The 18,648-nt window shown below is 36.7% G+C and overlaps 1 protein-coding gene across 1 annotated transcript; it reads left to right on the forward strand.

Annotated features, from left to right (window-relative positions):
- The first annotated feature begins 6,317 nt into the window (after nucleotides 1–6,317).
- Nucleotides 6,318–11,309, forward strand: LOC131644869 (probable LRR receptor-like serine/threonine-protein kinase At3g47570). Its single transcript, XM_058915481.1, has 5 exons — nucleotides 6,318–7,082; nucleotides 7,287–7,646; nucleotides 7,720–7,938; nucleotides 8,038–10,032; nucleotides 10,405–11,309. The coding sequence occupies exons 1-5, from the start codon at nucleotides 6,383–6,385 to the stop codon at nucleotides 10,743–10,745; spliced, it is 3,615 nt and encodes a 1,204-aa protein (XP_058771464.1). The 5' UTR covers nucleotides 6,318–6,382; the 3' UTR covers nucleotides 10,746–11,309.
- The last annotated feature ends 7,339 nt before the right edge of the window (nucleotides 11,310–18,648 follow it).

The raw sequence follows: 18,648 nt of genomic DNA on the forward strand, positions 1-18,648 counted from the left end.
CTTAAGGCCAGATTGGTGGTAAAAGGTTATTTTCAACAACACAATGTTGATTTTTCAGACACTTTTGCACCTGTTGCAAGACATGATACAATTAGGTTGTTGGTTGCCTTAACAACTAAATTGGGATGGAAAATTTATCATTTTGATGTTAAATCAGCTTTTTTAAATGGATTGCTTGATGAAGACATATATGTCGACCAGCCTGAAGGTTCTTCACAAAGCCCTCTATGGCTTAAAACAAGCACCAAGAGCATGGTATAGCAGAATTGATGGTTATCTTCTGCAAAAAGGTTTTAAAAGAAGTGAAAATGAGGCTACTTTGTATGTTAAGATGTCAAAGAATGAATTGCAACTAATGGTGTCATTGTATGTCGATGATCTGTTGGTTATAGGGAATAAATCCAATTCTCTAAGTCAATTCAAGCAAGATATGGAGAATGAATTTGAAATGACAGATTTGGGTGAAATGAAATATTTTGATTGATATTTTTCTAACATAATAATTACTTTACTTGTTGCTATCACTTTGCTTGTTGTTGCTACTTTGCTTTACTTGTTGTCCCTATTATTATAATTAGATTCTTGCTTGTCAAGATAGTAAAAGTAGACTTAACCTAGTGATGTCTATTATTTAGAATAGGGGTATTATCTCTACTCAAAGAAGTAAGCTTAGTGATTAGGTCTATATATTTTATAGTAGTCTTCAAATTTAATGTATGAAAACATATAACCTTTTTATCCCACAAAATACTATTTTTTTCTTTCTATTTTTCTTACAAAATTCCTGGTGGATTTATCAATAAGGTTGCATACAGTTTTGGACAACCATGACAATTGCATGTAATAAGTGGAGATCGACGCCAAAATAGACTTAGCCATGTTGGTGCACAAGAATTAAAGATGATAACAAAGAGAATAAACAAAAGGAATAACAGCGCAAAAGAATGAGAGAATAATTGTTGTGTTCTCTATTACTTGTTAATAAATGATAGCTACTACAAGACTATTTATACAAAGAAAATTTGCCACATAAGCCCTAATATAGTAAACTTAGTGAACAAGTCTAAGGTACAAACAGTACAATACTAAGAAATACTAAAGTACCCTTACAAACTAAATAGCTAAGCTAACAGGACCCAGAAGGTAGAACTTCTGGTCAACACTATCTTCTGAGTAACCATTAGAAGATCAACCAGCATCAGAACTTCTGATGCTCATCTTCTGAATATGAATTACTCTTCAATACCATCCCTTAATTCATATTCTTCAATCAAAGCTGACAACGCCAATTCTATTCCTTAAGAGCAGAAATTGATCCGTCTTGATTGCCTTCGTCAGAACATCTGCTATCTGCTTCTGGGTGCTACAATGCATAACCTCTAATGTTCCATTCTGGACTTGGCTTCTCAAGAAATGATATTTAGTCTCAATATGCTTGCTTCTTCCATGTAACACAGGATTTCTGGCAAGATTGATTGCAGACTTGTTATCAATCATCAGCTTCAGAGGCTTCTTCACTTTAATCTTCAGATCTTCTAATAAGTTCAAAAGCCATACAGCTTGACATGCAGCTACAGCGCCTGCAATGTACTCATCTTCACTAGTTGATAGAGCAACCACAGCTTGCTTCTTGGAACTCCAAGAAATAGGACCTCCCTGAAACATAAACAAATATCCAGAGGTACTCCTTCTATCAACTCTGCCTCCACACCAATCAGAGTCAGAGTAACTCAATAATCCTGATTCTTCCTTTCTCCCAGAAGGAAACAATATGCCAAACTTTAGAGTTCCCTTGATATATCTCAAGATTTTGACTGCAGCTTGATAATGGGACCACTTAGGTTTACTCATGAACCTACTAACCAATACAACTGCATAGCATATATCAGGCCTGGTATTACACAAATACCTCAGAGAACCCACTAGCAGTTTGAAGATCATAGCATCAACATCTTCACCTTTAGAGTCAGAGTCCAATTTTTGATTCATTTCTGACGGTGTAACAGCAGCTTTGCAATTCTCCAGCTTGAACTTCTTCAGAAGTTCTAACTCATACTTCAGCTGATGCAGAATGATACCATCTCCTGAATACAGAATCTCCATCCCTAGAAAATATGACATTTTTCAAAGGTCTGTAATCTCAAACTCATTCATCAGCACCTTCTTGAACTTCATCAGATCTTCTGGACAACTCCATGTAAGCAATATGTCATCAACATAAAGACACAACAGAATCATATTGCTTCCAGAATGTTGCACATAAACTCCATATTCCATCTCACATTTCTGAAACCCTTGCTTCTTGAAAAATGAATCAATTTTCAAATTCCAAGCTCTGGGTGCTTGCTCCAATCCATACAGAGCTTTGTGTAATTTGTACACCATCCCTTCCTGATTCTTTTTCACAAATCCAGGGGGTTGTGACATGTATACCTCCTCTTGTAATGGACCGTTCGGAAATGCAGATTTTACATTCAGATGCATCAAGGACCAATTCCTATTTGCAGCTAAAGCAATCACCAGTCTAATTGTTTCATGTCTAGCTACAGGTGCAAATACCTCAAAGTAATCTAGTCCAGGTTTCTGAAGAAAACCTCTGGCCACTAGCCTTGCTTTGTGCTTACCAACTGATCCATCTGGCTTCAGCTTTACCTTGAAAACTCATATGACGCTGATGGCTTTCTTCTTCTTTGGAAGTTCTGTCAACTTCCAAGTCTTGTTTCTTTCTATAGCCTCAAGTTCTTCTTTCATGGCATTCAGCCAGACTTTCATCTTGAGCGCTTCTTCAATACCCACTGGTTCAGAATCTACTAACATGGCACACTGAATGACATCTCCCTCTGAGTCAACTTTTGTGTCTTGCAACATGTCATAATCTGTAAACCTTCTAGGTATAGTTCTGACTCTTTGTGGCCTTTGAGCTACTTCAGAGTCACCTACTCCAGAGTCACCACCTCCAGAGTCACCACCTCTAGAGTCATTACCTCTAGAGTCATCACCTCTAGAGTCATCCCTTCCAGAATCATGACTACCACCAGACTCTGGATCATCATCAGAGTCTGGATCAGAATCTGGATCAGAATCAGATTCACCATCTGACTCATCTTCAGAAGATTCTTCATCTCCTGACTCTAACTCTACTTCAAAAGTTATCTCTATATCAGAAGTTGGTTGAGACTCTCTCCAATCCCAACATTTTGATTCTATCACAATGACGTCTCTGCTGACTTCAACTCTGTTAGTTTCTGGACAATAGAGGTTGTATGCACCTGTACTGTGGTACCCCACCAATAACAGTACCCCACCAATAACATCACTCTGCTCCTATCATCCTGCTTCTTCCTTCTAGCTTCTGGAACGTGTTTATAACACACAGAATCAAAAACCTTCAGATGACTAACAATTTGCTTCTCTTTAGTCCATTTCTCTAAAGGGACAATTTCCTTCAGCCTCTTCGTTCGACACCTGTTGAGCACATATGCTGCAGTAGCAACAGTTTCTCCTTAGAAGTTGTGAGGAAGCTTCTTCTCTTTTAGCATACTTCTCGTCATATCAAGCAAAGTACAGTTTCTACGTTCAGCCAGACCATTGTGTTGAGGAGTATAAGGAGCAGTAACCTCATGCTCAATTCCATTATCATCACAGAACTTCTGGAATTCCGTAGAGTTATACTCACCTCCACCATCCGTTCTGAGAATCTTTATCTTCTGACCACTCTGCTTCTCAGCCTTCACCTTGAACTTCTAGAATTCTGTGAACACCTCAGTCTTAAACTTGATAAGTGTTACCCACGTCATTCTTGTGAACTCATCCACAAAAGACACAAAATACCTATTTCCCCCAAGTGAAGGTTCTGGAAATGGCCCACACACATCAGAGTGCACTACTCCCAGAGCATGCTTTGCTCTTGGAGCAAATTCTGATACAAATGGCAATTTGGGTTGTGTGCCTTTCATGCATACCTCACATGACTTCTCAGGATTCACAATCTTAGGAATGCCATGTACAAGCTTCTTAGAACTTAGATGTCCCATAATTCTATAGTTCAGATGCCCTAACCTCTTATGCCATAACTTACTATCATCTTCTGAGCCTTCTGCACTCAAACACTCTGTTTCAGTTGTTTCTACATTCACCTTGAATTTTCTGTTGCTTCCCTGTTCAGATTGCATAATCAACTTCTGATTGGAATCATACAACTTCAAGAGATTGTTCTTCATAACAACTGAGAAACCTTTTTCAATGAGTTGACCCACACTCATCAGATTGCTTCTGATTCCAAGAACATACCAAACATCTTTGATCAGAACATTCTTCCCATTCTTCACTCTGACTTTGACATTTCCCATTCCTTCTGCATAAAGGTACTTATCATCAGCACATCTGATTTTTGTCCTCCTTTCAGAGTCAAAATTTATCAGCCATTGTTTGTTTCCAGTCAAGTGATTTGAACACCCAGTGTCCATATACCACCACTCTGACAAACATCTTCCGTCTGACTCTGAAGCCATCAATAGCACAGGTTCATCATCTGAATCACCTCTAGCTATATTTGCTTCTTCTGATTTCCTTCCTTTGTTTGCCAAACAGTCTCTAGCAAAATGGCCAAACTGTTTGCAACAGTAACATTGAACTTTCTTCTTCTCCTTTCCCTTCTGATATTTCTTCTCATCAGAAGTTGAGGCTTCCTTCTGAAATCTATAACCACGTCTATTCTTAGCCTCCTTTGACGTCATAGAATCAGCAATCTTCTCAAACACATTCACATCCACACACTAATGGATGAAGAACAACGCCTTCTGATCCCTCTTCCTCATTTCTCTCCGCGCTTCTCTTTGTTCTTCCGTTGCATTCGCTGCAACCGGAACATATCCTTCAGTGACAAGATCTAGAACATCTTGAGCACCAAATAATACACGCATTTGAATCATCCATCTATTCCAATTTTTGCCATCAAGAACTGGAAGTTTGGTATTCACGTTGTTTCCACTCATCTTTAAACTTGTGCAGAAAAACAGATTTCACTCACACTCACACAGTGTTTCCTAAACCCACAAACAACCAAGAAAAATGTGATTCAACACAACTTTGTTTCCCTGAAACAAAATCAATCACACAGTCACACAAACTCACGTTCACTCGTGGGTGTTTGGAACCGGAGCTCTAGATACCAATTGTTGGTGCACAAGAATTAAAGATGATAACAAAGAGAATAAACAAAAGGAATAACAGCGCAAAAGAATGAGAGAATAATTGTTGTGCTCTCTATTTCTTGTTAATAAATGATAGCTACTACAAGGCTATTTATACAAAGAAAAATTTGCCACATAAGCCCTAATAGAGTAAACTTAGTGAACAAGTCTAAGGTACAAACAGTACAATACTAAGAAATACTAAAGTACCCTTACTAACTAAATAGCTAAGCTAACATGACCCAGAAGATAGAACTTCTGGTCAACACTATCTTCTGAGTAATCATCAGAAGATCAACCAGCATCAGAACTTCTTATGCTCATCTTCTGAATATGAATTACTCTTCAATAAACCATAGTTACTCTACCTGCTTGCTTAAAAGCTTGCCTTTCCTAGAATTGAACCTGTCACCGACTAAGCCTCCCGTGGATCACTGGGAACCCCATATACTACTCGTGTATGTAATACATGTGATAAAATTCTATAATAAAATAAATAATTAATTTGTGATTAAAGTGATATGCATTCTTGTATTTAAAATCACAAAATTATCCCATGAAAACAAGCCGACTGTTTTTGTTTTTGTTTTTTTGGAATTAGTATGCGGCCAGCTTCAGATGTAGAAGAAAAACAAGTCAAGTGTTCACACCAGTATGAATCAAAGGAAACGATAAAGTAAAGATAGTCTAAGAACAAACTAAAATGATGCGACGGGATAGAGAAATGACATGCTCCTAACCAAAATAAATCTCCATAAATCAAACCGAATTAGATCTTGAGACGACAGTGTCATCATCATTACCAATGTGAATACAAGAAAGGTTTGAAAATCCAAATTTTCTTCTTCTTCTTACATAATTGGTTTGGGTTTAAATGTGTACACTTGGACTTAAATATTGGTTTCTCCCTTTTTTTTTGTAAAGTTGTTTTGTCCTCTCATAGAATAACGAATGGTACATCTTGAACATCTAGTTGTTATTTTAATAATTTTAATTGAAAATAAATTGGTCAATGAGTCAACTTGCTGGCAGAGAATCATTTTTCAAATTACAAAAAGTTACATAACGCGTAATGTCACAAATAGTCAAAAACTCAAACTCTCTTCACTCTTCTTCACTATTCATGTAGTATATTATAATATTATATATCCTCATCAGTGCATGGACTAATGCATATATTATATTGAAAAATGGCCAAACTATACTCTACTTGCCTTTGCAATCTCTTCATATCACTTTATTTTTACTTCTTCACTTGCTTAGTTATGAGTACTAAGAAAAACATCACCACTGATGAATATGCACTTCTTTCATTCAAATCATCTATCATCTTAGACCCCTATCATGTGCTTAGTAATTGGTCAATATCCACTAGTTCATGCAATTGGGTTGGTGTTACTTGTGATGATCATCATGGAAGAGTAAAAACATTGAATCTTAGTAACATGGCCCTTCAAGGTACCATTTCACCTCAATTAGGAAATCTATCTTTCCTTGCTTTTCTTGATTTACAAAGCAATAGTTTCCATGGTGAGTTGCCACAAGAGTTACTTCATTTGAAAAGACTGAAGTTTTTGGATTTGAGTTACAATGGTTTTGTTGGAGAGATTCCTTTGAAGATAGGGGAGTTATCAAAACTTCAACATTTGGACCTTGGATATAATAATATTGTTGGATTTATTCCTCAATCTATATCCAATTTGTCATTGTTGGAGTATCTAAGTTTGCAATCAAATTTCATTGGAGAAACTATTCCACTTGTTATTGGTAAACTTCAAAGGTTGAGAATTTTGGATGTTAAAAATAACAAGCTATCAGGAATCATTCCATCAACAATTTCAAACATGTCTTCCCTTGAAGAAATCGGCTTATTGAAAAATTCTCTATCAGGTATGATATACTCACCCTCATGGTTTTAAATTGCAGTTGCAGAGACTACCTCATCAGCAATATTACTGCGGCCACAATGCGGCCACAATTGCGAATGCATACTGTAATTTAAAATCATGCTCTTATCATTACATCATAATATTCATGTGATTATGTTTAGTCATTCATCCTAAATGTGTTTGTTTTGTCTATATTGAACTATAGGAGAAATTCCAAAAGGGATTGGTGATCTTACAAACCTGATAACATTGAACCTTCAATCTAATCTTCTCACTGGCAACATATTAATGTTGAACAACTCATCTTTGCAAAAGTTAGGTCTTGGTTTTAATAATCTCTCTGGAATTCTTCCATCAAATGTTTGTCAAGGACTTCCAAATCTTAGAAAACTCTATCTTTATGGTAATGATTTTTCTGGTAAGATGCCGAATGTTTGGCGTTATTGTAAAGAATTGGAAGATTTGGAGCTATCTTTCAATAATTTTGACAAAGGACCTATTCCTGCTGAAATTGGAAACTTGACAAAGCTTCAATCTTTGTATCTTACTAGCACCAACTTGAAAGGTGAGATAATTTCACAACACATTATGTGCTTATTTATTGAATCATACTTTCATAATTTATGTTGCATATGCAGGTGAAATACCAGTTTCCCTCTTCAACATCTCTTCGATGATAGAGATAATCCTTGAAGGAAACGATTTAAATGGAACTCTTCCGGGCGAGTTGTGTAATCAACTTCCTCAACTTGAAAAGTTTTCTCTATTCGGTAATCATTTGGAAGGAACCGTTCCACGATCGATTGGCAACTGTACATTGTTACAAATATTAACTTTCCAGGATAACTTTTTTTCAGGTAAAACCTCAAATTTCTATCTTCATTTTCTGGTTAAGCATTTCATGCATCATTAATTCATTATCCTCTCATGCTTCATCTCATGATATGTGGTTTTAGGTTCGATACCGGTGGAGATTGGCAATCTCAATCAACTTCAGTTTCTACAACTGGGAAATAACAGCTTGAGTGGACATGTTCCTTCAAATGTCTTCAACATTTCGACATTGGAATATTTTCATCTTGATCTAAATTCTCTCTCTGGCGTGCTTCCGTCAAATATGGGATTAGGCCTTCCAAACCTTCTACAATTACACATGTATGGAAACAGGTTTGTTGGAAAAATTCCAAATACTATTTCCAATGCTTCGAATCTTGTCATAATTGACTTGAGTTTGAATGAATTTAGCGGAGTTATACCTAACTCATTTGGAAGTTTAAGATTCCTTGAATCACTAATCATAGGTGGAAATAATTTGACAATAGATGAGTCTCTTGAATTCAACTTCCTAACTTCACTAACAAGATGCAGAAACTTGAAAATTCTTGAAATTTCAGAGATTAGTTTACCATTAAAACTTCCCAAGTCCATTGGAAACTTATCTCTAGAACATTTTTGGGCAGATTCTTGTGGAATTAATGGAAATATTCCGCTAGAAATCGGAAACATGAGCAACTTGGTTCGATTATCTCTGAGTAGGAACGATTTAAGTGGACAAATCCCTCGTACAATTAAAGAGTTACAGAAACTTCAATCTTTAGGCCTTAACTACAATGGACTTCAAGGATCTATAATTGATGAGCTTTGCGAAATTAGGAGTTTGAGTGAGTTGAATTTAACAAGCAACAAGTTTTTTGGAGTGTTGCCAACATGTTTGGGAAATATGACTTCTCTTAGAAAGATTCACATTGGATCTAACATGTTAACCTCTACAATACCTTCCTCCTTTTGGAATCTCAAAGATATTTTAGAGGTAAACTTGTCCTCTAATGCTTTAATCGGAAATATTCCATTCGAGATTAAGAATTTGAGAGCTCTTGTGCTATTAGATTTGTCTGGAAATCAAATTTCAAACAACATTCCAACAGCCATAAGTTTCTTGACAACCTTAGAAACTCTCTCCTTAGCAAATAACAAATTGGAAGGGCCTATCCCAGCATCACTTGGTCAAATGCTAAGTTTGAGCTTTTTGGACTTGTCTCAAAATCTTATAACCGGTGTGATCCCGAAATCTTTGGAGTCACTTTCTTATCTTAGATACATGAATGTCTCATACAATGGATTGCAAGGAGAGATTCCTAATGGAGGGCCTTTCAAGAAATTTAGAGCTCAATCTTTCATGAGTAATGAAGCACTTTGTGGTAGTCCTCACTTTCAAGTACCTCCATGTGATAAACGAATTCGGAAAAAGTCAATGAAAAAGATGATATTAATCATATGCATATCATGCATAATTGTTGTGTTAGGCCTTCTAGCTATTGCATGCATAATAGTTCAAATGTTGAAGAGGAAAAAAGTTGAAAATCCACTAGAAAAGGATTTATCAACTAATTTAGGGGATTTAAAAAGGATCTCCTATGATGAACTTGTGCAGGCAACTGATGGATTCAATGAGAGTAACTTGCTTGGAAAGGGTGGTTTTGGATCTGTGTATCAAGGAATGCTTTCTAGTGGAAAGATGGTAGCAATTAAAGTACTTGACTTGGAATTAGAAGTAGCATCAAGAAGTTTTGATGCAGAATGCAAGGCAATGCGCAATCTTCGGCATCGGAATCTTGTTGAGGTTATTACTAGTTGTTCAAATGTAAATTTCAAATCTTTGGTGATGGAGTTTATGTCAAATGGAAGTTTGGAAAAATGGTTATACTCTAATAACTATTTTTTAGATTTCTTGCAAAGGTTGAATATAATGATCGATGTTGCATCTGCATTGGAGTATCTCCATCACGGTTCTTCAATACCAGTGGTTCATTGTGATCTGAAGCCTAGTAATGTGTTACTTGATAAAAATATGGTTGCACATGTGAGTGATTTTGGCATTTCTAAACTCTTGGATGAAGGACAATCTAAAACTCATACAAGGACGCTAGCCACTATTGGTTATGTTGCACCAGGTAATTTTTCTCTTCTAACTCACAAGTTGATTATAATTGTTTCTCATAGTCAGGATCGTCTTAAGTTTTCAACAGTTCTTTGTAAGTTAGTCACAGTTTAACTATGCCAAAACAACGAGGGCTCTATTTTGCCACGCTTTAACCGTGATAAATATTTTAAGAGACCATTTTTAAATACAGTTTAACCGTGTCAAATTTGAGGTTTGTGCAGTAGTCCGCTTTATAAACCCTGAAAGACGGTCATGCTCATAGTTAATAATTTAATTTATAACAAATTAAATAGATAATTTTCAAATATGAATACTCTCTTTTTCCTAACAATTTGAAAATCATTTTCATTGTATTTGAGAAAGTTGTAATATTGACATGCAGAGTATGGTTCTAAAGGAGTGATTTCAGTTAAAGGAGATGTTTACAGCTATGGAATAATGTTAATGGAAATCTTCACAAGAAAGAAACCAACAAATGAAATGTTTGCAGGAGAATTAACCTTGAAAACTTGGATTAGTGAATCAATGGTTAATTCAGTTATGGAAGTTGTGGATTTCAACTTAGTCTCTCAACATGATAAAGAAATTCATGAATTTTTAGCTCATGTATCATCTGTTTTGGCTTTAGCATTGAGGTGTTGTGAAGACTCACCAGAGGCACGGATTAATATGATTGATGTAACTGCATCATTAATCAAAATCAAGACCTTATTCATCCATTGAAAAAGAAAATCATGAAATAAAACTACTTATTGAATTATAAATCGCACATTACCTTAATTGCATATTATAAATGCAATACACAACATTCTTTAATTGCATATTATATGTTGTTACACTTTAAAGTAAAGAATTTGTTAGCTGAAATCGACAACGAAACAATTTAGTACATGGCCAAGTTCTCTCAACCAATCTAAAGCTACGCGAGTGCAAATACAAGGGAATGTGAAGAATATGAATCTTTCTCGATTATATCTAGATATACAAAGATAATGAAAGTGATAGAATCAATCAAAACTCATGAAGTTGTAGAATCATGTCGAAGGTGTTGCAAGGCGTACCCTCAATAGAGGGAAAGCTCATGCATCACCAGCCTAAATAGCCTAAATTTTCTCTTAGAATAAGGATCAAAGAGAGAACATAATAAAATCTAATATCAAATAGCACTACATATGTGAAGCACGTGTACTTTATTTTGCCGAAAGTACCGGTATCAGGTATATGTCGGTTACCCGTATGTATCTGGTACGCATCGAAGTCGTACCAATTATTTTTATTTTATTTTTAAGGCGGTACATCAACCTACATATTGGTACCATGTATTCAACTTTTTTTTAATATTTTTTGGATGATATAATTTGGGATTTTTTTTACTGGATAAAATATTAGATTATTTATTTTGTTCATATAAAAAAATTGAAAGAAAAACCAATTTATTGTATTGAAACTTCTTTCACACTGTTTACCATGAAAATTGGTAAATAAATGCTAGTCTTTCAAAAATACTAAATTTTTGGTTACTCACAGGATCAACTAGATTGATCCTAGGACATGTGCTTTATGTTTAAGATATTTCGTTTATGATGAAGAATACTTCGACACAAACTATGTTCATAGTTTGTTTGATTTACGCAAATCCTTAAAGTAACGTAATGACTTGTAAAAAAAAGTAAAGTAAAGTAAAAGCAATTGTAAAATAAACTGCAATAATGTAAATGACAAGAATTTAAAGATTCTGGAAAAAGTTAAAGTTGTATAGAATTGTAAAAAGAATAGAGATGGTGTATTTATACGTACATTCTCAAAATGACCCATTTCTCACACACAGGTACTTTGAGTAATTTTAATGAGATTTTGTACAAAATGAACACCCTGAATCTATATATTAAGATCCCTATATATACTAATTCAATATAACCATTTCTAATGGTCTTTCGACCAGAGTACGCCATGTTGCGTTATGCATGCTTCTCTTTTGCCTTGAAGCTCCACGTGTCTCTAAGTCCAACAGATCAGGACAAATAACAGTTATGCCTTCGCTCAAACTTAACTTCTCTATCGAAGTAATCTCCTTCGTAGAACTAAATAATTAACTTAGAAAATATTTCTAAGTCCATGTCTAACATCTTCCCTTACAAAGGCGACTTCGACAAATACCTAAGAGACATGTCAAACTGTGTCGAAGGCTTACAACTTTCTCAAACTATTTTCATTAATAACAACGTGGTTTCAAATTTACCGACTAACAAATTTCCCCCCAAAAATGTCATTTTCGACATGTCGAAGAAAAGAGAATTTTTTTATCATTATTTTTATCGCCACAAAAACCTTTCAGATCACATAACGTCATAGTCATTATGATGTTCATCTCAAAAACGACCCTGCAGACCCCGCGTGTAGATTTTCTACAACCATGATACTCCTAGTACCTAGGAAATTGTGGGTAGCTCAATAACTGCTATGATCCATTGGCAAATCAACTGCAAGACACGCGTCCCACTCAATGAGCTCTCTCTCTCCCACTACTTGACAAAACGGTTCCAATTCATCACCTATAAATACCCATTTTCTTTGCCATTGTAACGTTTTTTTCTCCTTCCAAGTCTTTTACAACCTCTTTCTCTTGTAATCTTCACCTCTCTCATTTTCTTCAAAAAAACACTCTCTACAACCTCCATGGCAACTTCCTCCACAACAACCACTAAGAAAGCTCAAGAAGGCAAGAAGAAGACGGGTTTACCTCTGGTACATAAGATACTAGGGCCCATGGTCGTCGGAAATCAACAGTACGTCCCTGAAATGTTCACCGAAGAACACCGTGCTATCTTCAAATCCCAAATATTGCTCCCTATTTCCATAACTGCAAAAACGCATGCAATGCTAGGTCCTATACCCAATCCTTCAGTAGACCAGGAAAAATTTAAACATTTTTGCCCACTTATGATAGATATAGGCCTATAGGGAATATTAGAAAACCAAGATCCACAAACGAAGTTCATAGTGTCGAAAACCCACACCTTGATGGCCAAGGCGATCCTTCAACACATGAACCCATTAAGCTAGGATTCATGAACAATGGCCTTAGGGTTTTCCAATCTTCCCCTCCGGCAAAAGATGATGATTATTTAGCATGGCTAGCAAAAATAGAGAAAAAGAAATCCCAATTCTGGAAAGACATGGGTATCTTCGATCTAATAGAGCTGTCGTATGTAGGACCCGCTTATTATTCGAGTATGTTGGTTGCTACCATGTTCTTCTAGGATTCCACCCATCAAGCCTTTCGTCTTCCTTGTGGAATGATGACACCCACCTTGTTCGACATAGTTGCTATAGTTGGACTCAAACCTACTAGTGAAACCGTCGAGCCCATATATCTGGCTGTGGATTCCGTAGACTTCAACTTCTCCAAGGCATCATATAGTACTCATATCGAATACTATTATGACAAGAAGACTGAAGAAGTGTCTGATCGAGAGCACACCGCGTTTCTCGCCTTATGGCTATGCCGCTATGTCTTCTATTCGAGGTATGTTCAAATAGAGAAGAGGTTCATTATCATTTCCAACCAACTCCATGCTGGTCACCGCCTACTTTTCCTGAGTGAAATGATTTTAATCCATCTCTATAAGTCTCTTGGCGAAGGAGTTTCTTACCTTAAGAATCCAAAACCAAAGGGGAATTTACTTTTTTCTAGCCCTTCTGGATACTTCAACTCTGGTTGAATGCCACTTTCGAAGCCTCTCTTCCATACCTCTGTCCTATCGATGCCAAGTCCGAAGAAATAAAGAATATGAGATTTGAATGGGAAGAGTGAAGAAAGAAAATTTTCATTGATACCAAAGGGAAGAGTACAATCAGATGCAAAAACAAAACAGATGCAAGAAACAAAGAAAACTACTAAGACACAAGACTCAGACTAAGACTGGGTAAGCTTATAGGCTAAGGTTGCCAGAAGATTCTTGATCTCAGCGGTGTCTTCAGCTTGCTTCTTCAAAGATTCTTCATATCTTTGCATCCAAGTTCTGAATTCGGCATTGGTGTCATCCTGCTTGTCCAGACGACTGAACACAGATGATTCTGCTGAAGTTCCTTCAGAGTTCCCAACAATGCAGAGGTTGAAGGGCCAGCAGGAGGAGCAGCAGGATTTTCCTCAATAGCAGTAGGGACAGCATATGCTGGAACCATTTGACCATCAACAACAGGATTCTCTACAGCAGGATTCTCTCAAGAGGATTCTCCTTGAACCATTCAAACAGCATTTGAAAGTCTCTAGTCAGAACTGAATAAGGATAAGGAACCAGAGGCTTCTTTTCAGTCCAGACAACCAGAGGCAGAGGATTATCAACTTCCATATCATCAGAATCCAGAGCCAAGTCATCAACAAAAGGCGCTTCTTCTAGAGGCTTCCAATCCAGGATGGAGGATGAAAGTACTGGCCATCACCATACTCTAGAGCCAATCCAGTAGGACCAGGAGCAGCAGCAAGACAATCATTATGGAGATCCAGAAAGTCTGTTTGCACATCTTCAAGGAAAGCCTTCCAGAGCTTTCCAGCAGCTACATGATCCAGCTTGGAGTCATGGGCAACCTTCAGATAATCTAACCCTGTTCGTACCTTATGTTTTAATATTTCAAAACGCATATCAACAGTAGGTAAAGGAGGGGTAGTTCTGAGAATGGTTATTGGATCTTCTGGTTTGGAGATGAGATAGGGTTCTGAGGCTCTTTCAAACAAAAAAGAGGTGTTTGAAGAGGATGGAGGGGGTGAAGATTCTGCTTCGTTGTTAGAGTCTAGGACTACAACAACTGGTGGAGATGAAGGATTCTGGGGGGTAGGTTTAAAAGGGCGAGGGTTACGAAAGAATGAGTCAGATGATAATGATGATGGTGATGAAGAGAGATTGAAGTTGCAAAACACATGAGTGTCAACAACTGGTTAGGGGTCAGATGGTTGAGGTTGAGTTTCAGAAGGTGGAGGTTGATCAGATGAGAAAATGTTTTCATGTGGAAAGATGATGTTCAGAGGTTTTGGACTAAGAATGGGATCAGAGTTATGGATAGGCTGTTTGTCTTAGGATTTGGAGGAAGCAGAAGGTGGAGATTTAGAGGTTTGTTTGGTGGTTTGAGGATGATTTTCTGGTAATTTTTCTGGTTGAGGTTCAGTTGATATATGTTCAGAATTTAAAACAGGAATAGGAACAGACTTAGTTATAGAAATACCTGAAGATTTCTTCTTCTTCTTCTGAGGCTTTGAAGGTCCATCTCCAACAGAATTTCTCTTCTTCTCCTTCTTTTCTTCCTTTTCCTTCTTCTCTTCTTTCTTTTCTTCTTTCTTTTCCTTCTTGTCTTTCTTCTCTTTCTTCTTTTTCTTCTGAGCTGGATCAGGATCAGCTATGGTTGAAAGCATTCTGTCGCTCAGCCATGCTGGATCAAACTCAGAGCCTTCCTTTAAACATTTTTCCAAATAGAAGAGGACTGTTCTGGGATGCTCATTCTTGAAGAAGAGCTCAAAATCAGCCAGAGCAGGAATCCTTCTGGACAGGATCTCATTTACCACTCTGGGAGGAGCGGTAATGTTCTCTAACAACTTCATTCTCTTCAGAGTGTGAGTATTCATTGTGCTCCCACAAGTTGCATACAGATCTTTAACAATTCCAACTGCTAGCAGATCATCAACCAAGCCAGTCTCAATCAGAATGTCAGAAATCAATCTTCCAAAAGAAATGACGTTCCTTTTGATTTTTGGAGTCTTCAATCTAGCTTGTTCTCTAGAATCCCTCACATGATTCCACATGTGGATAAACAGAATGCATTGAAGATCTACCTTCTCGCCATTTCCAATATAATACAGAATGTATTGTTGATATTGATTGATGTATTTTGGAGAGACTGTAGCCTTTCTGTGGTATATGCAACCCAGAAGAATCTTGGCCCAGATTCTGTAGGGATCCTTCAAATCCTTGATACAAGTAGAACCTTCTCCAGATTTGAAGATTTCAGCATAGACAACGTCCCAATCTGTTATGCCTACTATAGCTCCAGTAGCACCAGAACATCCTTCCAGACCCAGCAATCTTCTGATCAGGTTTTCTGTAATGGAGATTTCTTGGCCACAGACGAAAGAGAGAATTGCCTTTGGCATAAGTGTTTCATGTACCAAAAACTCCTTAACCAAGTATGGGTAAACTGGTCCAATCAGACGGTTGAAGAACGGTTCCCAGCCTTGAACCAACATATTATTCTTCAAGTTAAAGTTGTGTTCCTGAAGATTATCAAAATCAACCATTGTTTCACTAAGAACTTCTAATTCATCCATCGGAATCAGACAAGTTTTCATTGGAGTGAAGACAGTTTGTTGTTCTTGTTGTTGTTGTTCTTGTTGTTGAGAAGACGAAGCATTGTGTTGAACAAATGAAGCCATTGAAGAACACTTGAGATTTCTGGGTTTCTTTGATTTAGGTTTTTGATGAAGGCAAAAGAGGAGACAGAAATGCATAAACTATGAAGATGATGAAGGAGTGAAAAGAGAGAAAATGAATATGTAATGAGTTTATATAAACACGGATTTGAAAAAGAAATGCAATGAGATTCTGAATGCAATGGTTACAGAATACGAATCAATCACATTTAATGTTGAGAGACGTTAGTGGAGATAGTGTGAGATTTGAAAAGATTTGCATAGTTACCTAGGGTGGCATCTCATCAACTACACGCATGCTTGTCCCGTTAGAATGAACACGTGGTCATCATCTGGAATAGCTGGTGACAACTGTTTTGCTTTAACAGAAGTTCTGAATCATACTTAGACACATGAAACGTTAGTGATAACAAATTCAGAGTATCCATATGAACATACATAATCAGAACATCTGATAGGTAAAATAAGAAAATAAATAAATCAAAATCTTCAAACTAATCCACATATCAGATCATCTCAACAACTTCATTCTGGGCATAAATCCTTACTGACGTTCTTCAGAATGAAGTTAAACCTATCTTCAGCAAGGGGATTTGTAAAGATATCAGCCTATTGATGGTCTGTATCTATAAAGTTTAAAGAAAGAACACCCTTCTGAACATAGTCCCTAATAAAGTGATGTTTAATCTCTATATGTTTAGCCTTAGAGTGTAAAATAGGATTTTTAGATAAACAAATAGCAGAAGTATTATCACAGAATATAGGAATGTTACTCTCATATATCAGATATTCTTCTAGCTGACTTTTCATCCAGAGCATCTGTGTACTACATCCAGCAACAGCTACATATTCTGCTTCTATTGTAGAGAGTGCAATAGTTGCTTGCTTCTTGCTGTACCAGGAGATCAGGTTACTTCCCAGAAACTGACAGCTTCCAGAAGTACTTTTCCTTTCAACTCTATCTCCAGCGTAATCAGCATCACAATATCCTACTAAGTTGTATTCTTCATATCTTCTGTAGACTAAACCAACATTAGTAGTACCTTTCAGATACCTAAGAATTCTCTTAACAACAGTTAAGTGAGTTTCTCTAGGATCTCATTGGAATCTAGCACACAAGCAAACACTGAATAAAATATCAGGTCTAGAGGCTGTCAGATAGAGAATAGATCCTATCATACCTCTGTAGATCTTCTGATCTACCTTCTTGCTTACCTCATCCTTACCTAATACGCAAGTTGGATGCATTGGAGTTTTTGCTTCTTTGCTTTCAGATAGATTGAACTTCTTCAGAAGTTCTTTGACATACTTAGTCTGATGAACATAAGTTCCTTCAGATGTTTGATTGATCTGAATGCCTAAGAAATACTTGAGTTCTCCCATCATGCTCATCTCAAATTCTGCCTGCATAGACTTAGCAAACTCCTTTCCAAGTGTAGCATTAGATGTTCCAAAAATAATATCATCAACATAAATTTGACAAATTAAAATATCCTTTTTATAGGTTTTACAGAAGAGAGTTGTGTCTACTTTTCCTCTTGTGAAACCATTATCCAGAAGGAAAAAACTTAATCTTTCATACCAAGCTCTGGGAGCTTGATTCAAACCGTATTATGATCTCTTTAGTTTAAAAACATGTTCTGGAGACTTAGAGTATTCAAAACCAGGAGGTTGGTGAACATAAACTTCTTCATCTATATAACCATTTAAAAAGGAACTCTTAACATCCATCTGATACAGAGTGATGTTATTCTGAGTGGCAAAAGAGATTAATAATCTAATAGATTCTAACCTGGCCACTGGTGCAAAGGTTTCAGTATAGCCAATACCTTCTTGCTGACTATAGCCCTGAGCAACCAGTCTAGCTTTATTTCTGACAACTTCACCTTTCTCACTCAGCTTGTTTTTGAAGACCCATTTTGTTCCAATGATGTTGAATCCTTTAGGTCTTGGAACCAGATCCCAAACATCATTCCGTGTAAACTGATTTAACTCTTCTTGCATAGCAATTATCCAGTCAGTATCATCCAGAGCTTGATCAACAGAAGTTGGCTCAATCAAAGACACTAAACCAAATTGACATTCTGCATTGTTCTTTAGGAATGCTCTTGTTTTGATGGGATCATCTTTCTTTCCAATTATAACATCTTCTGGATGGGCAGAGTTGATTATAGAGGATCTTCTGAGTGTTGGCTCTTCAGATATTCT

The sequence above is a fragment of the Vicia villosa genome, linkage group LG1 (genome assembly GCF_029867415.1).
Source record: "Vicia villosa cultivar HV-30 ecotype Madison, WI linkage group LG1, Vvil1.0, whole genome shotgun sequence".
In the NCBI taxonomy this organism is placed as follows: Eukaryota; Viridiplantae; Streptophyta; class Magnoliopsida; order Fabales; family Fabaceae; genus Vicia; species Vicia villosa.